This window comes from Miscanthus floridulus, chromosome 6 (assembly GCF_019320115.1).
Source record: "Miscanthus floridulus cultivar M001 chromosome 6, ASM1932011v1, whole genome shotgun sequence".
Classification (NCBI taxonomy): Eukaryota; Viridiplantae; Streptophyta; class Magnoliopsida; order Poales; family Poaceae; genus Miscanthus; species Miscanthus floridulus.
The window spans coordinates 12,924,194-12,947,471 of NC_089585.1; the positions used below are offsets into that span (position 1 = coordinate 12,924,194).

Below are 23,278 nucleotides of genomic sequence, written 5' to 3' on the forward strand. Positions count from 1 at the left end.
GAGCACAAACCTAGTTAAAAAGGAAATATATTAATACTCAGCTTCTGTATCGACCAATGCATATAACTGTTCCTTATTACAAACACTGTGGTCCACGTAATCTCAAACACAAAGTTTTGATCCAAAGTAAATAAAAGACAAGTTTTCAAACTCGACATCTATAGAGCAATTCTATTACTAAATCTCCAACCGTGTCTTGCAAACACCTCCATCGCAGTTGTCTCAATATTCCTGCATCCCATCTTCATCATTTGGCGATCCTCCTCCTTCTGAAATAGAGACAAAGACCTGATCCAATAGGTCCCCCCGAAAATAACCTGCAAATAAAATGATGTCGTGGCCTTGTCAAAAATTATATTGTTCCGGGTTACCAAATCGCCCAACAAATTACACTTACACCCATAAGAATCTTAGATTTCAGTTTCCTATTTATCCCGTCTAACCAGCATGTAAACAAATTGTGAATGCTAGTTGAAGGTATCAAATTAAAGGAAACATGAACAAATTAAAGGAAACATGAACAGTTCGTCACACAAATTTAGCAAAATAACAATCGGAAAGAATAGATGTGGTATAGACTCGTCAGAAGAATAGAAACAACTCTTTCTATCTCCTTGCCACTACCGCCTTACAAAATTGTCCTTTATTAAGATTACTCCCTTATACAAGTACCACAAAAATACTTTGATTTTGAGAGGTAATTTCAATTTCCAAATAAAAGTTTTATAAGGTGCAACTTCTGCTGTCAATAAGGCCCTGTACATGGATTTAACCGAAAATAATCCATTCTGAAGTAGCCCCCACACAAAATGATCCCTTTGGTTTGTTAATTGTACATTGACCACCATTGCAACCACGTTGTGCCATGCTTGTAAATTAACTCCTACCAGAGATCTCCTAAAGGCTACATTTAATGGTGTCGTGGAATAACACCGTTCTTACAGAAGCACTTTTTTCCTAACAATGTTATATAGTGCAGGAAAGAAAGATTTTAGTGGACGTGATCTTATCCATGAGTCCTCCCAAAATCGCACCTGACACCCGTCACCTAGATCAAACTTGCCTAGCGAGAGAAACTCCCCCTTGATCCTCATGAGGCTAGCCCAAAACTGAGAATTTTCAGGCATATATTGAACCTGTGTCAAAGTTTTGTCCCTTAGATATTTATTCTTAAGTATTTGTTGCCATACCACATATCCATTAATTAGCTTAAAAAGACATTTGCTTTGGAGACACTTGTTGTGGACATCTAAATTTAAAACTCCCAACCCTCCTTAGTCTTTCGGAGTACAAACTACCTCCCACTTAGTCAACCTATACTTTTTCTTATGGTCATCACTCTGCCAGAAAAACCGTGACCTGAAGTAATTAGCTTCTTCAGAACCCCTCTAGGTACTTCAAAAAAAGGAAAGCATAAATATGGGGAGACTACTCAAAACAGAATTAATCAAAACTAGCCTCCCTCCCACCGACAACATCTTACTTCTCCAAAAGTTCAGCTTTTTTTGAAATCTTTCTTCGACATGTTTCCAATCCTTATCCATGAGTTTTCTATGGTGCATAGGAATTCCTAGATAACAAAAGGGATACGACCCCATATCACACCCAAAAATGTGTGTGTATTCAGTTTGTCTAGCTCTGGCTGCTACGTAGCAAAACATCTCACTTTTATGAAAATTGATCTTGAATCCTAATAATTGTTCAAAAGCACAAAGTAAAAGCTTCATGTTTTTGGCCCCCTCTATATCATTATCCATAAAGATGACACCCTCTATATCATTATCCATAAAGATGACAGTGTCATCTGCATACTGAAGTATCGAGAGTCCCTCGTCTACCAAATGCGGAACAACCCCTTGGATTTGTCCCATCTCTTTGACTCGTGAAATAAGGACAGCCAGCATATCAACCACTATATTAAACAAAATCGGAGATAACGGATCCCCTGCCGTACTCCTTTCCTAGTTTGAAAGAAATGTCCTATATTATCATTGACCTTTACTGCAACACTCCCTCTAGTCATGAGTTTTGAAATCCATTCACACCAACTTGGTGAGAATCCTTTCATCCTGAGAACCTGTTGCACAAAAGGCCACTTTAATTTGTCGTATGCCTTTTCAAAGTCTAGTTTTAATATCACTCCATCCTGTTTTTTCCTATGCAATTCATGGATTTTTTTCATGCAAGATAACAACTCCTTCCATGATATAACGAACCGGAATAAAGGCTGTCTGCGAAGGTGCTATCAGCTAGTCTGAACTCAAGCGCTCGTTTGTCTCGTTCAGACCTGCATTGATCTGATCTCATGATCTCCCTGTTTAACCAACCCTGTCTCGTCAGTTTCTTCCATATACATGCACATACTTTGTATGCATTAATTCCCAACAAAGCAACATGTCAATCAAAGATTATATATTCCATGTCCCAAAATCCACAACTGACATATTCCAAGATCCTTTTTGCGGTATACGAGGGCCTCTTTGGAAAGTATGAATTTTGCGAAAGATCATTCTATAATTTTATAGAAATTATTTCATTTTACATGAAAAAATTCCGCATTTTAAAGGGGCCTACATCGTTGTCTTTGAGTAGACCACAAGCATCTTCGTTTGTTCCCATCTTTTTTTTTTTGCTGATTATATTGCTACTATGCACACTAAAAATATTTGAAAGATGCAGTTTGTGAGTTCTTTGCACTGGCAATATGGAAGTTCAGTATTGCTCTATACATGACTGAGTGATAGGCTCCAACAACAATACTTTGTTTGAAAAAAAGTGTTCGTTCAGTTTTATGCCATTAGTCAGCAGGTCATTCTGTCAAACTACACTCTGAACTGTTGTGCTGTATATTTCTATGGTCCTAAAACACTCTGAAATTTTGTGCTATACTAGGTGGAGCCCCACGCTTCGGTGTGGGCAGGTGAATAATGATTTTCTGTTGTACTGAATAGAGCGTGTATAATTTTGCCTCTGCATTGAATGAAGGCTGTGTAGAGAGCTAACCTGGCGGTGAAGGCAAATGGTGGTGCCAAGGGAAAAAGAAATTTGAAAGCATAATATAGATAGTGCAGAACAGGTCGTGTTGACATGTTAGTATATGGATGACGAAATGAAGACGCAAATATCAGAGGCACGTAGTAGCGTCAAATAAGCTGAGTAGAGCATTACAGTAGGTATGTCCTGCCATGGTTAGTATGCAGACGGCAGATGCAGGTCTGCAGCACCTATCTGCATTCTACAGCAGGGATGCTAAAAACAGACTGCAGATGATAACAACTAAGGCACAATATGGAGGTTTTTTTTTATCCTCTGGGTACATCATCTCAGTGTAGGAAGCAAGGTCTGTAGTTAGGAGATTTTTTTTTTGTTCCAAAGGCATGAGTAAATCTCTTGAAGCACAAATAAATCTAAAAACTATAACAACAAAGTAATATACCTGGAGGCTGAGCAGACAGGCGATGGCGCACCGAGCGTTGCGACGGCATGTGGAAAGTCACAGGGAAGTCATCAGGGACATCTTGCACGGCAGTTCTATTAGGTGTGAACTTAATAAGATGGGGAAAAGTCACGGTTGTAAAGGAAGGAAAAGCAGGTGCATGGAACGCACATATAGGATACTACTTTACTAACCAGGAACTGAGGAAGCAGCTGGATGACCGCGCCTGCGATTAGGTGCCGCGGGTGGCATCACGCACGAGTGATGGTGGGAACTGCGGACAGGAAACAGAGAGAGCTGAGGAAGACCCATAAATGGATGACCATAGAATGGAGATAGGCTTACACACTGGGGAGCGGAGTCATATCAAAGTTGGGAAACTAAATTTGTGAACAGGGAAGTACCTGACTGACTAAAGCATCCGCTCCCCTGAGACGGGGGCAGCCGCAGGACTGCCGGGCCGTGCCAGCCGCCGCCGGAGCGTGTGACTGATTAAAGCATCCGCTCCACTGAGACGTGGGTAGCCGCAGTATTGCCGGGCCGTGGCTGCTGCCGCCGGAGCGTGAAAGCAGGACCCGCGCACTTGGGGAGGAGTAAATCGTCGACCTGAACGACGGCCCGCGCGGCGGAGCGATGAAGCGCGACGGCACGGAGGGCCGACGCCGCCGGCGAAGCTGTCGAGGAGAGGGAGGATCGCCGGAGCGCTGAAGCGCGACGGCAGGGAGGACGGACGCCGCGAGCGGAGCTGTCGAGGAGAGGGAGGATACGGAAGCGGCGCGCGCGACGAGATGGGGGCAGCGGGTGCGGCGGCCAGGTGGGGTCGGAGTCGACGCGGACAGGAGACGAAGGAGCTGGAAGGCTGGATGGGGATTGCGCTGCGAATCGGAGGGCCTGGAGAGGCCGTGGCGCTGTAGTACTGTAGGAACGCAGAGCCGTTGGCACATGGATCGGATGGGCAGGAACCTATGAGCGGGCTGTAGACAGTGGTGCTGTCCCAGAAACTAAAGATTTGTATGATATTTCTCTGGCCCTGAAAAAACAGCCTCTGCTGTAGCGATCCAAGTTTTGTGCAAACATTCACCGAGTTCCGTACTTTTTCAGTTAACGTACAGTATTTTTCTATCATATGAAATCAGTCAACCCTACTTTCAGTCATGACTTATTGACCAAACAAGTCCAAACGAATAGGGCGATTAAGTTTTGTCCAAGATGGAGAGGACGACACCGTGAGCTAAAAAAAAAGTCTTCTATTTGAGCCACAAAGGTCGTATCAACCGTTCGATCAGATAACGGACGGTTGAGGAACTGCACACGAATTCAGCATCTCAGCAAGTAGACATTTATAACTTGGAGCCATATTTTTTTTTAACTGATTTTACAAGCAAAATTATTCGGCGATTACAACTGGCCTAGGACATATCTTCAGATGACAGTGCCAAGACATGTTCTGTCCAGTCCTAGTTAAGTGAATTTCAAGCACAATTCCGTATCTTCAGATTTTATTATTTTCTAAGTAGCAAGATCCACCTGATCAGTGCATGTCAAGCACACTTATTAAATCTGGCTACCACACATATACGTATTGTTCTTGTAGTGAGTGAAGCTTGTAAACAGCAGTGTTCATCGGGCTGATTGCGCCTACATGTTCTCCTTCACAACCGTCACAGGGCACGCCGCGTGGTTCACAATATAGGTGCTCACGCTCCCCATCAGAGCCCTGCGTTCAGGCAACAACAGCAGCTATTGGTAAGGAGACTGGTACCGAGCTAGGGCAAGGTCAACCTTGAACACAATCTTGAGTGCAGGAAGGTTTGAGATCATAAAATTCAGAAAATACAAGCTTTGCATGTTTACCTCTTGAGCGTGCTTAGTCCTCTGCTCCCGATAACCATGCAGCTAAGGGAAACCAGGTCAACTGCTTCATAGAGCTTCTTTGCAGGGTCACCATAGAATATCTTTGCAAAGACTTCAATCTGCGGTTATGTGGTTTCAACAGCTAAGCAATCGGCTCACCCAATAGCAACTTCCAGAAAGAATTGAGTACTGAAAAATTGTGAACGGAACGAGCCATGACCCATACCCCTCTTTGATTTGTCACTTGAGTGAGGATCTCAATTGTCTCCTTGTCCGGTGATACACCATATGTCCTGGTGACATCTGAGAACTCGGCCAGAGGGATGAGTGCTGCAACACAAAAGAATGTACAACTAGGATAAATTCACACTGCCAACAGAAACGGGTAATATTCAAGTCCTGCCTTTGTGGGACACATCAAATCTACTTGAAACGAAGCAAGAACAGAGAAGAAGAGGCGTCAGTACTCACGGGAACCACTCTGCTCCCAGAGATGAACAGAGCCCTGCTCATTCTGATAGGAATTGTTCACATGGATGAGTATGAGTTTATCACCGTTCCTGGCAAGGTTCGTTGATGCCCATCGCAGAGCTGCTTTGCTGCATGATGAGAAGTCCACTGCGACTCCAATGTTCCTCCCAGCCATCTCCCTCCCACCTAATTAGGAACAGCCAACAGGCTACAAATTTCCAAACTAGTATGCCTGACAAAAAGGCAATGAAAGTTGGCAATGCAGTTTCAGATATGGTATTCACTGCTGCTGGCCAGGTCCTTATATAAACAGATAAATGCAACTTGGAAATACCAGACAAAAGGAGACAGAAGGAGAAATACCAACGTTACCTTTCTTTACTTTTCCCAAAATTCCTTTCCCATTTCAAATGAATGATCTTTATGCCTTGGTTTCCTTTACGCGATTCCTTATCATCACTTTAGCTGCCTAGAAAACATGTTAGAATGCTGGCTTCCGTGAATGAATGAAGCTGATTATAACAGTTAGCAAAGTCAAGATTCACGATGCAAAGCAACAAAGTGGCAACGAGAATGTTATTCCAGTTTTTCCATACAACTATCGGTGCAATTACAGATTCTACCAAATCGATTCACTGAAGAAACATCACCTACAACGGGGGAGTAGTCATCAAGAGCGTAACTCTGATGTAATACTGATCATGACCAAAAGAGGAAGCATCTCAAAAGCCATTTAAAAAGGAATAAACTATAACGAGATGCTGCCAATTCTGATGAAATGAGAGCTAAGGACTACAATTGATTATTATTTCAATAATTCTGTTTCAAGTGACTGACTAATAGCAACACGCTAGTAGCAGGAAGAAAACTAACGGATGGCACCATGGCTTGTTCATTATAACCACGTCCTTGTTTACAGAACCTAAACTTAGAGAAGCCATCCTTCGGCAATAGTAAGGCAAACACACCCAGGACAAAATGTGCTAGATGACAAGAAATAGGTCTTCCAAGTAGAATTGCATTGCACGGTCACCAGGTTCCACACTTCCATTATATTCTTGCAAAATACTTTCATAAAATCATTGGACATCACCGTTTTTTTTATAAAAAAAAAAGCAATACAGGTCCCCTACTGAAAAGTCGATTCTCTAAGTACCTACTGGTCAGTTAGAAATGATTGAAAATATATGCTATTCAGCACCAGATGGTTAACTTGCTCTTCAGAACTAAAATATATTCTACACCGGCTCTTTCCACTTGAATGACACACGGTAGAACCACCAGCTCCCCAGAATTCCAATGAGATGTAGCACCCTCCCGTCTGCTAATTCAACGGTTCCAATTGAAAAAAACTTGTAATCTTCAGTATTAACATTTCTTGTACGCATGTACTGCAGAAAAATACACAATGTTTAGTTCAAATAACTAAGCACATAAAGGAGCATACTAAGAGAGGAAAGAAAATAGAAATTTGAATATTGATGTGGATGTGTGTCACTCTATTGGTATAATAGATAATTGCTTCAATAAAATCCATATTTGCAATTATTAAGTCATAATTCAAACAAATATCCAAAAAATGGACTCGCTAAAATGTAAGAAGCAGAACTCAACCAAATACTACGTCTAACTAATAAAAGATTTAACTTTGAATTCTCCTTTTTTAAGTGTGCTGCAGTGGAACGCATGGAAAGAACTGCAAGCATACAGTTCAACGGGGAAAAAAGGCACATGAGCCTTAGTCTAATGGTTTAAGTACTGGGTCTGTAGTTGATATTTGCCACGGTGTAGTTGCACTAAAACATTATGTCAGCTTATCAAATCATCACTATATCGCTATACAGGAAAATGATCTCAAATCTCGGGGGAAATCATTTAACATCTCTAATCCTAAAGCAGCCGAGACAGTTCATGTTCAAGTAAAAAAAAGAAAAGAAAAGGTACACAGAGGTGGCATAAAGAATCTCCCAGACACTATAACTTTGTGATTCTTCATGAGGGACAGAGTTCTTGGAGCTTTTACACTTATGCCTAAAATACAGTAAGGAACTACCTTAAATACTTACAGAGGTGTGCCAAAAGGACCCAAAACTTTGTCCGAGGGAAATAAAGAGCACCCAAAACACAAAATTGACGAGAGTAAAACACTGAATGACTGAATCCCCAAAGGCCCAAACTTTGTTTATACAAGGTTAGCATACCATTGATTGGGATACTAAGAAATAATCTAAAACATTTGCCGTAAAAAAAAAAGATAATCTAAATCTAAAACAGACCCAAAGCTTTCAGGAATGTGATCATTTTTTAATCCTTTTTTTTTTTTGCATAGGTCAGAAGCTTAGCGGTAGGATTGCCCCTCAAAACCATTTCTCTAAAGGTCATAGGATAGGAGCACATCCATACGGATAGTGACCTTGACAAACTTGATATGGTGATTTTATTAATTGGTTTGAAACAAAAATTAAAAAAAATGTCAGCCTTCTTTGATCCTTGGGGCTGATGGGACGTTTCAGGATTATGTAAACTGTAAAAAAGGGTTATGCGAGTGAAAGTTACTACCATATTGAAAGCATTTCAGAATCTGAATGAGATGAGACCGACGCAGAACTACTGTAGATCCAATTTAGATTGCAAGCATCCACTAGACCGCTAAGACCTAAAGGAGAAATAAACAAATATGCACAAAACTCACCTCCTCCTTCGACACAGCATGGTTTTGACCCATCTCCCTATGACGAAGCTGAAATAATTAGTGGTATATTAGTTAGAAAGAAAAAAAGACAGACTGCCCTCCTTTGAGTCAACTCTTGCATGGCATGATGAAATATGAAACATCATACCATGTTGAGAAACACAAAACAGTACTTGCATACATATTTACTCATAAAATAACATACACATTTTACTAACCTCCTGAAGAAACAAATATATTGAATAATGGCTAGGTCTCGAGCAGTAGATGAGAAGCAAAATATTTAGGGCGAGACCTAACGGGCTGTGCAACCCAGACATAATCAGAAAAATCAATCCAACTGGCAGCTGAAGTTTCCTGACCAAAGGCCAAAATGAAGGCCCAAGCTCGGTTTTCAAAGATCCCGGGGGTGGTCCAGCTATGGCTTTTGATGGTTGCTCTGTGAAACCAAATTAGAAAAAGAAACACCATTCATTAGGGAAAACCAGAAAAAAAAAACTAAAATCAAGAACATTAACATCCAGTTTTTCTATCAATGTTCAACAGAAAAAGGTTCTACAGGTCTGAATGAAAACTAGTTATCAGCAGCTAAGCTAGGGATAAGTCTGTACAATAGAAATAAACCAGATTAAAGGACCAGTCAACATGAATAAACTGATTTTAAGAGTGTAGAGACACACCTCACGCCCAATCAAGTATACATAGCAAGTGCTAATTATAGACCTGCCTAATACCCACCCGCAGTCTAAGTGGGAGGATCCCGGACGCATAGACTAGACCTGAATTCAGTACAGGAAGACCCTTGGTCATGATGTCTGCCAACTGGTGAGAGGACAGCACATGAAGAACCCGAACTTGTCCCAAGGCGACCTTCTCACGGACGAAGTGGATGTCAATCTCAATGTGCTTCGTGCGACGATGATGAACGGGGTTGGTTGTCATGTAGACAACGCTGACATTGTCGCAGTAGACAACCGTCGCCGAAGCAATGGAGACGTGGAGCTCCTGCAGGAGCTGGCGCAACCAGCAACACTCGGCCACCACATGAGCAACAGCACGGTACTCTGCTTCTGCACTGGAGCGGGAGACCGTGGTCTGACGCTTGGAGGACCAAGAAATCAGATTGTCGCCGAGGTAGACACAATTGCCGGAGGTGGAGCGCCGAGAATCTGGGCAGCCAGCCCAGTCGGCATCGGAGTAGGCGACCAGTGACTGAACAAGGCCGACACCGATGTGACGGCATATGCCAAGTCAGGACGAGTCAGCGTGAGGTACTGGAGCGCGCCAGCAAGGCTCCTGTACGCGGACGGATCAGCAACAGGAGCACCGGCGGTTGCGGAGAGCTTGGCATGAGTGTCAACAGGTGTCAATGTAGAGTGACACTCAACCATGCCGGCGCGTTGAAGAAGCTCAACGGCGTACTGTCGCTGGGATAAGAACAAGCCGTCGGCGGAGTGAGTGACGGAGATGCCGAGGAAGTGATGGAGTGCGTCCAGGTCAGTCATGGCAAACTCAGAGTGGAGGCGCCCAACGATCTGCTGAAGAAATGTCGTCGAGGACGCAGTAAGGACGATGTCGTCGACATACAGAAGCAGGTAGGCGATACTGGTCCCGTCTTTGTAGACAAAGAGGGAGGTGTCGGAAGTCGAGGCGACGAAGCCGAGCTGGCGAATGTATGTCGCAAAACGCTGGTACCAGGCTCGGGGAGCCTGCTTCAGGCCGTAGAGGGAGCGCTGCAATAGACACACATGATCAGGAAAAAACAGGGTCGACGAAGCTTGGGGGCTGCTGGCAGTAGACGGTCTCCTCCAGATCTCCATGGAGAAAAGCGTTCTTGACGTCTAGCTGATGAATAGGCCAGGCACGTGAGGCAGCGATGCTGAGGACAGCCCGGATGGTTGCTGGTTTGACCACCGGGCTGAATGTCTCGTCGTAGTCGATGCTGTGGCACTGCGAGAAGCCACGAACCACCCAGCGAGTTTTGTGGCGGGCGAGGGTACCGTCGGAGTGGTACTTGTGCTTGAATATCCACTTGCCTGTGACCACGTTGGCGCCGGGTGGCCGGGGCACGAGGCACCATGTCCCGTTGTCGATGAGCGCCTTGTACTCCTCAGCCATGGCCGCACGCCAATTTGGATCAGCCAAACCGCTATGGTAGTTGGCGGGAAGCGGAGGCAGAGTGGTTGTCATAGACAGCCCCACATACCGCACAACCGGTATGGCCTTGGACTGGGCCCGCGTGATGCATTGTTCCTGCTGTACGGGAGGTGCTGGTGGAGCTGCGGGCACCTGTGGCTGCTGGATAGGAACAGTAGCCTGCTGTACAAGGGCAGGAGGCTGCTGAACAGGCATAGGAGCCTGCTGGACAGGTGCAGGAGCCGGTCCTGGTGCTGTAGAGGACCCGTCATGTGCCCGGGGAGGCCGGCTGTAGACAAGCCGGATGTCTGTCATGTGGGGCCGCACGTATACTCGTCGCAGGAGGGCTCGTGACATCAGGCGTGCGGCTGAGAGAGCGGAGCGCGCGGCCAAGGAGGCAAGCGACGCGGCGATCTCTGTTAGTGGCTAGGAAGGAAAGCTGTGAGAGTTTACTTATTCAGTTCCCTTTTCTTAGGAGCAGATGGCTCTAGTTTGTTGGGCCTGAGGCCATATATCTTGTAATTCCCGAACCGATTGAATCATCAAGAAAGTTATACCCTAATCCCTCTCTCTCTCTCTAAACAACCAAGCCGACGGCTGTGGGGCAAAACCACGCCGGCGAGGACGGAGCGAGGCTACGAGCTCCGGAGTCGAGGGCCTGCTACCCGTGATCACCACGCCCTTGACAACCTGGTATCACGTTCCCAGCGATCCTCTTCCTCCGCCGCCAGCGCTACCGATCTACACCACGCCGCCACTGCACCACCATCACCGAACCCTAGCCCACCACCATCCCCCAGCACCGCATCCTCGCGACCCATTCCCATGGGTGACACCGGCGACCTCAAGCTCACCCTGGAGGCGCTGACCAAGACCCTGGCCTCCCTGCAAGCAGCGTCCGAGGCCACCACGAAAGCGATCCCACCGAAGCACTGGCGACCAGAGTTCCCGCGGTATGATGGCAAATCGGATCCTCTCACGTTCATCAATCGCTGCGAATCATTCTTCATCCAGCAGCACGTCGTTCCGGCCGAGCGCACTTGGATGGCTTCATATAATCTGCAGGATGGGGCGCAGCTGTGGTATATCCACCTCCAGGAGACAGAAGGGGTCCCGACCTGGGATCGGTTCAAGGAGCTCTTGAATCTCCGCTACGGTCCTCCCACTCCAGGCTTCCGGCCAGCTCCAGCACAGGCCGCCGCACCAAGAACGGGCCCTGCGACCAAGACGGTGGAGGGGCGCCCGGTGCGTCGGCTCTCCCAGGCCCAGCAGGAGGAACGCCGCCGACTCGGTCTCTGCTACAACTGCGATGAGAAGTACGGCCGCGGGCACAACAAGGTTTGCAAACGTCTTTTTCTCTTGGACAGCCTTGAGGAGGAGGATGACGCCACCAACGACGCCGAGGACGAGGTCACCACTGAGGTGAACGCTCCGGCTTTCTCGCTGCACGCGGTCGCCGGGGTAGCGCTGGGCAACACCATCCAAGTCCAGGCCACCCTGGGCGACTGCAACCTCGTCGCGTTGCTGGACACGGGGTCGACGCACTGCTTCATCTCGGAGTCCGCCGCGGCGCGCACCGGCCTCCTGATCCAGCCACGCCCAGGCCTCACCGCCACCGTGGCCAACGGCGAAAGGGTGGCCTGCCCGGGGGTCATCCGCAACGCCCCGCTGCGCATCCACGACTCCACCTTCGCCATCGACCTCTTTGTGATGCCCCTTGCAGGCTATGACGTGGTGCTCGGGACGCGCTGGATGGCCACCCTCGGCCAGCTGGTCTGGGACTTCGTCGCGGGCTCCGTCGCGCTCCAGCACCAGGGCCGCCAGCTGCACTGGACCGGGGTGCCCTCCCCGTTCCACAAGAAGACCTGCGCCGCGACGTCCAGTGCGCCACTCCTCGACGAACTGCTCGACGGGTTCGCTGAGGTGTTCGCCGAACCCAGCGGGCTGCCCCCACCACGCTCCTACGACCATGGCATCGTCCTCAAGCCCGGTGCGCAGCCCGTCGCCGTGCGTCCGTACCGCTACCCGGCCGCCCACAAGGATGAACTCGAGCGTCAATGTGCAGCCATGCTCGAGCAAGGGATCGTTCGCCGCAGCGACTCCGCCTTCTCATCGCCGGTCCTCCTCGTCAAGAAAGCCGACGGCACCTGGCGCTTCTGCGTCGACTACAGGGCGTTGAATGCGCTCACGGTGAAGGACGCGTTTCCGATCCCCGTCGTCGACGAGCTGCTGGATGAGCTCCATGGCGCCCGCTACTTCACCAAGCTCGACTTGCGCTCGGGGTATCACCAAGTTCGCATGCGGCCCGCCGACATCCACAAGACGGCGTTCCGTACCCACGACGGCCTGTACGAGTTCTTGGTGATGCCGTTCGGCTTGTGCAACGCCCCGGCTACGTTCCAAGCGCTCATGAACGACGTTCTTCGCCCGTACCTCCGGCGGTTCGTCCTGGTATTTTTTGATGACATTCTTATCTATAGCAGCTCATGGACAAATCACCTCCGCCACCTCCGTGTCGTGCTCGCGGAACTTCAACGCCACCGCCTCTTCGTCAAGCGTAGCAAGTGTGCCTTTGGTGAGACGTCGGTCTCTTACCTAGGGCATGTCATCTCTGGCTCGGGGGTCGCCATGGATCCAGCAAAGGTCCGGGCTATCCTCGACTGGCCGGCGCCGCGTTCTGCCCGGGCCGTGCGGGGCTTCCTCGGCTTGGCGGGTTACTACCGCAAGTTCGTCCACAACTACGGCTCTGTCGCCACCCCGCTCACGGCGCTGCTCAAGAAGGATGGGTTCGCATGGACCGAGGACGCAGCCTCCGCCTTTACCGCGCTCAAGGCTGCGGTCACATCCGCCCCCGTCCTCGCCATGCCCGACTTCGCCAAGCTGTTCACCGTCGAATGCGACGCGTCCTCCCACGGGTTTGGCGCGGTGCTCATCCAGGAAGGCCACCCCCTCGCGTTCTTCAGCAGACCGATCGCTCCTCGTCACCGTTCCCTCGCCGCCTACGAACGGGAGCTGATCGGTCTCGTACACGCCGTGCGTCACTGGCGGCCATACCTGTGGGGCAGACGGTTCGTCGTGAAGACCGATCACTACAGCCTCAAATATCTCTTGGACCAACGCCTCGCAACGATTCCCCAGCACCATTGGGTGGGGAAATTACTCGGCTTTGATTTTGCAGTGGAATACAAGCCCGGGGCGGCCAACACCGTGGCGGACGCGCTGTCCCGCCGCGACACGGAGGATGGGGCTGTCCTAGCCTTGTCCGCTCCGCGCTTCGACTTCATCGCCAAACTCCGGAACGCGCACGCCGAGGACCCCGGCTTGGTGGCGTTGCACGATGAGATCGCGGCGGGTGGCCGGACTGCCCCGTGGTCCCTGGCCGACGGTCTGGTGCAGTACAACGGCCGCCTCTTCATCCCATCGGCGTCGCCCCTCGTCCACGACATTCTGCAGGCCGTACATGCGGAGGGCCATGAGGGCGTTCAACGCACCATGCACCGGCTACGTCGCGATTTCCACTTCCCGGACATGAAGCGCGTGGTGCAAGACTTTGTTCGTGACTGCCCGGTGTGTCAAAGGTACAAATCAGAACACCTACAGCCGGCGGGCTTGTTGCTGCCCCTCCCTGTGCCACAAGGTGTGTGGTCTGACATCGCGATGGACTTTGTTGAGGCGCTGCCCCGCGTCCGTGGCAAGTCCGTCATCTTGACGGTGGTGGATCGTTTCAGCAAGTACGCCCATTTCATTCCCCTGGCGCACCCGTACTCGGCTGAATCCGTGGCTCAGGCGTTCTACTCCGACATCGTCCGCCTCCACGGCATTCCGCAGTCGATTGTGTCGGATCGCGACACGGTCTTCACTTCGACGTTCTGGAAGGAGCTCATGACCCTCCTGGGCACCAAGCTGCACATGTCCACGGCATTCCACCCTCAGACAGACGGTCAGTCGGAAGCGGCGAACAGGGTCATCATTATGTATTTGCGCTGCCTTACAGGTGATCGGCCCCGGCAATGGGTACGTTGGCTGCCCTGGGCGGAGTTCGTCTTCAACACCGCCTACCAGTCTTCACTGCGCGACACGCCGTTCCGCGTCGTCTACGGTCGCGAGCCACCCACCATCCGGTCGTATGAACCGGGCGACTCGCGTGTACCGGCCGTCGCGCGCAGCATGGAAGAACGCGAGGCATTCCTGGAGGACGTCCGCTACAGGCTGGCCCAGGCGCAGCAGGTCCAGAAGCGGGCTTACGACGCCAACCACAGGCCGGTGTCCTATCAGGTGGGCGATTGGGCGCTTATCCGACTTCGACATCGCCCGGCGGCATCCCTGCCCCAAGCTACAACGGGCAAGCTACGTCCCAGGTTCTACGGTCCTTACCGCGTCGTCGAAATGATCAATGAGGTCGCTGTACGCCTCGCCTTGCCCCCGGGTGCCCGGCTGCACGACGTGTTTCACGTCGGTGTCCTCAAGAAGTTCCAAGGCACGCCACCGGAGACGCCACCAGCTCTGCCACCGATCCTGCATGGCGCCGTCGCACCTGAGCCGGAACGTGCTGTGCGCTACCGCCTGGCGCGTGGGGTGCGCCAAGTTCTGGTCCAGTGGAAGGGCACGACCGCGGCTTCCTCGACATGGGAGGACGTCGAGGCCTTCAAGTTCAAGCACCCGACCTTCCAGCTCGAGGACGAGCTGAGTCTCGGTGGGGAGGGAGATGTCATGTGGGGCCGCACGTATACTCGTCGCAGGAGGGCTCGTGACATCAGGCGTGCGGCTGAGAGAGCGGAGCGCGCGGCCAAGGAGGCGAGCGACGCGGCAATCTCTGTTAGTGGCTAGGAAGGAAAGCTGTGAGAGTTTACTTATTCAGTTCCCTTTTCTTAGGAGCAGATGGCTCTAGTTTGTTGGGCCTGAGGCCATATATCTTGTAATTCCCGAACCGATTGAATCATCAAGAAAGTTATACCCTAATCCCTCTCTCTCTCTCTCTCTCTCTAAACAACCAAGCCGACGGCTGTGGGGCAAAACCACGCCGGCGAGGACGGAGCGAGGCTACGAGCTCCGGAGTCGAGGGCCTGCTACCCGTGATCACCACGCCCTTGACAATGTCCCGAGCTGGTGGAGCGGCTTGAACAACAGCTGGAGCCAGGGCAGCCGCTAGAGGAGCAGCAGGTGGTGGATCGGCTGCTGGTGGAGCAACAGGCAGTAAGGGACCGTTAAACAAGATCGCGGGGTCGTCGGTCAGCTCCTCAATGAATCCTTGGTGTGGCTGCCCAACAGCAGTGGGCAAGGATGTAGGACGCACCGGCACTGTAGTACCTGCAAGCAAAAAAATCTAGGTCGCTTGGCGAGGACCTGTAGGGGTAAAGCCCAAAGGGAAAACAAGTCTCATCGAAGACCACATGGCGAGAGATGATGACGCGCTGAGTGGCCATGTCGAGACAACGGTACCCCTTGTGGGAAGATGCATAGCCAAGAAAAACACAAGCTGTGGAGCAAGGTGAGAGTTTGTGGCGAGCCATGACGGTCAAGTTTGGATAATAGAGACACCCAAAGACACGTAAGTGGGAGTACTAGGGAGGTTTGTTGTAGAGGAGAGTATATGGAATGGCGTGGCGAACAGCAGAGCATGGACGCCTGTTCAGAAGGTATGTGGTTGTGGCGAGCGCCTCAGCCCAGTACTGAGCAGGCATGTGTACATGGAGGAGCATCGTGCGGCTGATGTTGTTCAATGTGCGAAGAAGGCGTTCAGCCTTGCCATTTTGTGGGGAGGTATATGGACACGAGAGGCATAAATGAATACCACGGGAAGCAAAGAGAGTATGGAGGGTATTGTTTACGAACTCAGTGCCATTGTCGGCTTGGACAGCTTTGATGGCAAGACTGAATTGAGTGTGGACATAATTGCAAAAAATTGTAATATGTGTGTAGACTTCAGATTTGCGAGTGAGGGGAAAGGTCCAACAGAAATGAGTGAAATCATCAAGTAAACGAGATAATATTGATACCCGGATACACTGGCAACCGGAGATGTCCATACATCACAGTGAACAAGTTCAAAAGGCATGGAAGTATATGAAATGAATCTGAAAAAGGAAGGCGCACATGTTTGCCAAGCTGACAAGAATGACATAGCAGGTGCTCTACTTTATTACAGGTGATGGATGCATTACGGCGAAGAATGTAAATGGTGGCGGAGCTAGGATGACCAAGACGGTGATGCCAAAGGTCGGTGGAGATGGCAATGCTGGCATGTGGAGCGGAAGACGCAACAGGGAAGGTGTAAAGGTCGCCAGCACTATTGCAGCGAAGCATCATGCGTCGGGTCAGGATATCCTTGACAGAAAAACCAAGAGCGTCAAATTCTATAGAGTAGTTGTTGTCCCTAGTAAATTGACGGACAGATAGCAGATTGCAGACTAGGGATGGGACAACTAAGACATTATTAAGATGAACATTTGACTCTGGTGTATGAAGAACAGACTCGCCACGACATGAAATAGGAAGAGTTTGACCATTGCCAACCGTAATGGAAGAGTAAGGAGGAGGATGGCGAGAAAGGAGTATACCATCCGAGGAGCTCATGTGGGAGGAGGCGCCGGAGTCTAGGACCCAGGGATGCTGGACCTGGAGATACATCTGATTGAGTGCAGCAACAAGACCATCCTGGTTCCACATGGGAGCCTGTTGGGAGACGTGGAGCGGCGCAAATGTCGTCGGGGGCTGCGTAGGCGCGAAAGCCGTGAGCCTGAGGAGAAGGGGCGCCAAGCACGCCTGGGCGCCAGGCCCATGGGTCGGTATTGGCCATTGTGGCCAATGCCGCCGTGCTGCTGCGCAGGGCCGCTGTTCCAGCCACGCCGGCCCTTGCCCTTGCCCTTGCTGCCGTAGCCGATCACGTGTGGGTTGTGTGTACCTCCAGAGTTGGTTGTGGTAGCGAGAGCACAGCACCCGCCCGGGCTGGTGCAGCCAGACCCGGCGGTGGCGAGGAGGGCGGTGCTGGCGACCGTCATCGTTGGCGAGACGGAGCTCCTTGAGTGCCAGCATGTCATGGGCTCTGGCGAATGTGGGAAGTACAGCGGAGTTGGCGATGTCGTCGGCGGTGTTGGAGAAGCGAGGATTGAGGCCACGCAGAAGGGCGAGGACGAGCTGCGAGTCCTGGACAGGATGGCCGACGTCGCGAAGAGCGGCGGCCTTGATCTTCAGCCGCTGGCAGTACGCCGAGATGGTGCTGTCACCTTGCACCATGGAGTGAAATTCGTTGAGGAGGAAGATGGCGCGCGGCTCCCGGTTGGCGCGGAAGATCCCTTCAATGGCCACCCACAGATCACGGGTGGTTGGATCGGCACCGTCCATGGCGAGGTCGAGGACGGAGTCGTTGACGGAGCTGGAGATCCAGCCCCGGACGCAGCACTCCACGACATCCCACTGAGGATCATCAGGTCGAGGGGGAGCAAAGCCGTCGATGTGCGAGCGAAGGCCGAACTTGCCGCACCGTGACTTGAAGAATAACGCCCACTTGGACTAGTTTGATTGAAGGTCCAGCGTAATTGGGATGTGGGACTTGACATTGACTGTGGCGTAGTTGTGAGCCACGATCGGTGCAGCAGCGTCGGCGCTCATGGCAGGCATGGTGGGAGTGCCTGTCGTGGGCAGGGTGCCGGCACTGGTGGCCGAGGAGGAGGAGGCCGAGGTGTCCATGGGAGAGGAGAGAGGGGGCAGCCGGTGAGGGTGGACGGGCGCGAGGGAGTCGCGGGCGTGGGGGCTGCAGCGCGAACAGAAGGGGTCGCGCGGGGGGTGTGTGGAAGGTTGGGAAATTAGGATCTGATAGGCTGATACCATGTAGAGACACACCTCACGCCCAATATGGAGGGTGACCTTCATATATATAGCCAATATGGCTGGGTATATAAGGAATACAATCAAGTATACATAGCAAGTGCTAATTATAGCTAATCACACATAGACCTGCCTAATAAAGAGTTAGGGCTTGAAGTCCTTGACTAATTAAACTGGACCAGTCCATAAGCTCAGCTATTTTCCCAAACATTGTAAAGTTTAAGCAACAAGTAGTCCTTGACTATGTTTAAGAAACTAGTTATTTTTCCCAAATGTTGTGGATTTTGAATTTTGCACAACATTTAGGTGCTAGCACTACAATCATGTGTTAGAAAAATGTTGTTGCTATGCGTCCATGAGCCTTTGTATGCTATTAACCACTCATTGAGATCATTTTATGTGTTTTCTGTGGGGCAGTGAAAAGAAAACCTGTACTTCAAATTATTTTCAATGTATGTAGAGGGAGAATTTCACCTTTTGTGGCAGCAGTAACCTGTCCCTGATGAAGCGTCATCGTTAGCATGGTGCTTGTTCCAAATCCTTTGATCAGATTGAGGCCTACAGAAAAATAATACACCAAATCATTAAGAGTTAGCCCATGGAACTGTCAGTCTAGAAGTCTAGGGACAAAATAATACTACTGCTCCCTCCGTCCGTAATAAATCAATTCTTAGAGTTGTCGGTAAATCGGTAAAGTAAGCATATACTACTACAAAGCAAGCATATACTAAATCAGTAAAGTATTTTGCTGAATGCACAAATAATCCACATAATTTCCAACCAGATTCATGATCGATAATAAACGGCATACTGTTAGATTGATCTCCACCCGGCTCGGTCCAACAACCGAGTCGGACCCTGACTCGCGCCCTGATCGGGGGCGCACAGCCGTTCTCCTGGCTGGTGGACCCCCGTCGCGCAGCGCTATGAATAGAAGGTAGAGGCTGGGGCTCGAAACACGAGGTTCACAACGGCCGCCAGTTCCCACCGACATCCTAACCCTAGTCCGATCGAGAGGGCGCGCTGTGAGTGACGGGAAGCTCCACCGCTTTCGCCGCCGCCACTGGACCGCGCCTCCACTGCGCCTTCGACACCGCCGGCGGACTCCACTGCTACCCTACACCAACACCCGCGTCATCAACACCTACGTCATGGCGTCCTCCTCCGATCAAGCCCACCGATGGTCTGCCTCTCTACATCCCTCTCTCTCCCTCTAGTTCTCTCTAGGACGAACTACTTGTTTATCACGAATAGAAGAGAAAAAACCCACTGATCTACGCCTAAACATACTACTAATGTCGAGTGAGACAAACATGGCGCACGATCGTAGGTGTCACCTACTCACCTGAAAACTGCGGCCGGAGACCAAGGGCCACTCTCGCGGCGAGCGAAGGCCCGAACTCGGCAGCGCGAGGCTGGTAAGTGGGGTTCGAATAGCGCGCGAGGAACTGGCGAATAGGGCTGGCGGCGACTGGTGCGCGGGAGGAGCAGGAGGCAGCGGCGGCGGAGGAAGAGGAGAAGGCTTGCGTGGAGGCGGTGGGCGCGGTGGCGGCGCCCCGCCGGAGCGAGGCCGCGACGGCCTCCCTCGCCAGCCGCCGACACGCCATCATCATGCGTGGTCTCTCTCGCGTAGCTTGTTGCCGTGTCTCGTCCTCCCGTGCGCGGAGCGGAAGGGAAAGTAGAGCGAGCGGCTTCGCTTCGGGGAGTCGGAACGGAGGCGGAGGCGAAGGCCAAGAGGTTGTTGGGCCGCGTTGGGCTTGCCGACTCCGTCTCGTTCTCGTTCGTCGAGAGAGATTAGGGCCCGGTTGACCGAACCGTTTAGCTAGTTTTCGGACTTTCTGGGCCCTTGTGTAGAACTGCCTTGGCCGCCGCCGCCGGCCGTGTCGACTCATCCGCTGGCCGCTGCGAGTCTCTCGTATCTCACCGCCGACGCCGTCCTCTCCCCTATCGCCTCGCGCGCTCCCCGCCGCCCCTTCGACCTCCATCTGCTGCCTCGCGGCGTTGTCTCCCGATGTCGTTCCGAGGCCGTGGAAGAGGGGGCCGCGGGAGAGGTGGGGGCTTCGGGTACGACCACCCGGCCAAGCACGCGCCGCACGAGGACTTCCCGGTCAGTCTCCGCTCCATCCCCCACCCTCCGCCCCGACCTTGCATTGCGTGGTGCGGTAGAACTGATGTGCTGCGTGCTTGCAAAATCTAACATTTGAACAGGACATCACCCTGCCAGAGATGAAGTGCGCCAAGGCGAGCAACGAGGAGAAGGCGCTGATTGTGTCCACCTTGAAACTCGAGGAGTTCTGGAGGAGTTCCTGCTACTACCTGGAGGAGGATGCTCCCAAGAAAAGTACTAGGGCTGAACCTATCACGGTTTTTCTTTTTGTTCATTTTATTTACTGATTCTTCGTAATGGTAGTGCTCCTTATCTTCGGTTCTGCTGCTTGCTTGCTCGGAAGTCAAGATTTCCTTTAAACCTGTTGGGTAGCCAATCGATCCTGTAAATTATTTTGGAGGCAGAAACTTAGTTTCTTTCAAGTAATTGGTCCAGAAATTAGGAGGAAGCCTCAAATAAATTGTCGTGAAGCTGTCAAACTTGGTTTACCTATGTAGTAGGCAACAACTCTCGAAAATTCTTCATAGATCAGTCAATTCAGTCTTTGGTGAAAGCACGTTATGCTTTGTTCGGCTAAGTAAATGATCAAATAATTGACTATAAACAGTGTTGTTTGGAAAGTACTTTTGCACTGCTACCTTTTGAAAGAGCCCCTATATTATTGTGTCCTTTTATTTTGGTTTTTTATATCCATTTTTCCAAAAAAAATCATCTGTATTGCCAGTTTTGTGACCTTACTGTACTAGCTGTTACTCTTTGGATTATGTTACTATAGAATGAGAAACTTGTAGAAACGATTTTGCAAACTCATAAAAGCATCTTTGTTTCATTACTAGCATCTTTTACTTTGTTCTGTTAATTAATTTTTAAGCATTCTTCTTTTGTCATACTTTTTTTTGCATTGGTATTTTCCAGCTTTATTTTGATAATTTGTGTTTTTACCTTAATTATCTTATGATTTCATATGTTGCCAGAGAATGAAGACAAAGAGATTGAAAGATTTTCTGATAGGAAACGTAAGACACAAAGCAAACGTGAAGCTCTTTCGTTATATCTCAAACTGACTCCTTCAAATTTCCCTGCTGAACTGGTGCAAGGTAGTCTTGACTCTTGAACTCATTTGTATGCAGTGTAATTTATTGTCAGCATAATTACCATGATATTTTGTTCCTTTCAGGATCTAGAAGAGGGCAGGCAAGCAACAAGAAGCTCCGGTGGGATAAGGATTCAGGTTTTTACTTCATGAAATTATCTGCTTTTCTCAACTCTATTCCCTGTTGGGTAGCACGAAGAACTGAAGGGAACACTTGCTACTGCTAGATGTACTTAGCTATACTTCAACTTTTTTTACTTGGATCGTGCTTTTGTGTTTGACAGATGAAAAGGCATTTGAAGTATTTGAGAAGCTTGAACAAAAGCACAAGGCAAGAGCCTCACCTTGTCTTTTTATTTTTCAAATTCTAGTTTAGGCTCATATAAGGTTCGCTTGGTGAGCATGTTTGAATTTTGCTTGTATTATTGCTGGTTCGGAGTTTGAGCTATGTTTCTCATCATCATACTATCGAGCGTGCCGGAATGTTAACATGAAAAGTATGCGGCTTTATTTTTCTACTATTTTTGTAGGCTATCATCTTCTACCATATTAACTTCTCCTTGGTTGTAGGATGGAAGCAAGGTGGAGAAGGAAGGTGATGATGAGGATGAGCAGGAAGAGGAAGAAGTACAAGAGGAGGAAAATTCAGACGATGACTATAATCAAGTACTTACCACTGAACTGAATTTGTTTGCTCGGGTTTCTGTGATGTAGGATAAGGCATCTGTTTTGTAGCTTACGAGTAGGTGATTATTATATGTATCTCACTCTGGTGCCTCCAACTTTGCCGTGTAGAATATCGAGTTTGATGACGATGATGATGACTGGAACCAAGAGGAAGAAGCACGTAAGTTTCCATTTGAACTTCTATTCGTATGACTTTTTTAACCTTTTCTTTCTCAAAATCGAACTCTTGCTCATTTATATACTTTATTAAAAATAACTGTTTTCTTTGGCAGAGGAAGACTTCTACGATTAAGTGTGGATGGGAAGATTTTACTCCCTTGTTCCTCTCCTTTTCACTTGTAACTTCACCAAGCAAAATTATTAGAGAGCAATCTTTGTTCTGGTCTTTCTTGTCACGATGGTCACGTGCTTCGTTAGAAACTCAGGAATATAAGAACAGTGAAATACGCCGTTGCTAACTTTTTCTGTTGCATTACGTATGTCTGCAAACAGCCACTAATATGCGATGGAGTGTGCTCCCTCGGTCAAAATAGAGTGAGTGCACATCTTGCCTTTTTAAGTATGGCAAAATTGACTAAAGGATATTGAAAGGGACTTTCTTTTGCTAATGGACATAAAAATGAAGCAGTTTGCTGGTGGGTACTCTTTGTCAAATTGCTGGTGGACATCGCGTCTAATAAAATATTTATTTCTAGTTTGAGATGAGAGAGAAGAGCGGTGAAATAATATTTTTGCCCTGCCTCTTTCTTCTTTCTCGCTTTCATTTTTTTCCCCATCAGCCCGGGCTCCTCCATCACCGACGAGCAGAGGCCAGCCACGCAGGCGTGCCAGTCGCGGGCGCAGGGCCACGACGAGCAGAGGATGTTGCCGGCCGCAGGCTCAAGAGCATTGCGGGGCCATGGCGCGGAGGCCATGCAGGCCATGGAGCGGAGACCATGCGGGTTCGCTGGCTGCAGGGACTTTCGGCCGCGCGAGTCT

General features: G+C 49.7%; 3 protein-coding genes and 1 long non-coding RNA gene across 4 annotated transcripts; 1 reads left to right on the top strand and 3 right to left on the bottom strand.

Annotated features, from left to right (window-relative positions):
• Positions 1–23: 23 nt before the first annotated feature.
• On the bottom strand, positions 24–4,368 carry LOC136457664 (uncharacterized). Its single transcript, XR_010759783.1, has 4 exons — positions 3,841–4,368; positions 3,631–3,710; positions 3,437–3,531; positions 24–317 (listed from the first exon to the last, which is right to left on the bottom strand). It is a non-coding gene; the product is annotated as an uncharacterized lncRNA (long non-coding RNA).
• A 391-nt stretch (positions 4,369–4,759) lies between these two features.
• Positions 4,760–6,270, bottom strand: LOC136461674 (universal stress protein PHOS32-like). Its single transcript, XM_066460966.1, has 5 exons — positions 6,134–6,270; positions 5,762–5,993; positions 5,517–5,620; positions 5,291–5,409; positions 4,760–5,153 (listed from the first exon to the last, which is right to left on the bottom strand). Exons 2-5 carry the CDS (start codon positions 5,934–5,936, stop codon positions 5,075–5,077), a joined length of 477 nt encoding a protein of 158 aa, XP_066317063.1. The 5' UTR covers positions 5,937–5,993; positions 6,134–6,270; the 3' UTR covers positions 4,760–5,074.
• A 726-nt stretch (positions 6,271–6,996) lies between these two features.
• On the bottom strand, positions 6,997–20,170 carry LOC136461672 (uncharacterized). The gene is made up of 5 exons (XM_066460963.1): positions 19,759–20,170; positions 18,888–18,971; positions 8,672–8,892; positions 8,454–8,501; positions 6,997–7,152 (listed from the first exon to the last, which is right to left on the bottom strand). The coding sequence occupies exons 1-5, from the start codon at positions 20,024–20,026 to the stop codon at positions 7,000–7,002; spliced, it is 774 nt and encodes a 257-aa protein (XP_066317060.1). The 5' UTR covers positions 20,027–20,170; the 3' UTR covers positions 6,997–6,999.
• A 116-nt stretch (positions 20,171–20,286) lies between these two features.
• LOC136461673 (U3 small nucleolar RNA-associated protein 25-like) lies at positions 20,287–22,760 on the top strand. Its single transcript, XM_066460965.1, has 8 exons — positions 20,287–20,520; positions 20,622–20,754; positions 21,495–21,617; positions 21,698–21,751; positions 21,898–21,944; positions 22,184–22,279; positions 22,409–22,460; positions 22,573–22,760. Exons 1-8 carry the CDS (start codon positions 20,425–20,427, stop codon positions 22,590–22,592), a joined length of 621 nt encoding a protein of 206 aa, XP_066317062.1. The 5' UTR covers positions 20,287–20,424; the 3' UTR covers positions 22,593–22,760.
• Positions 22,761–23,278: the final 518 nt, after the last annotated feature.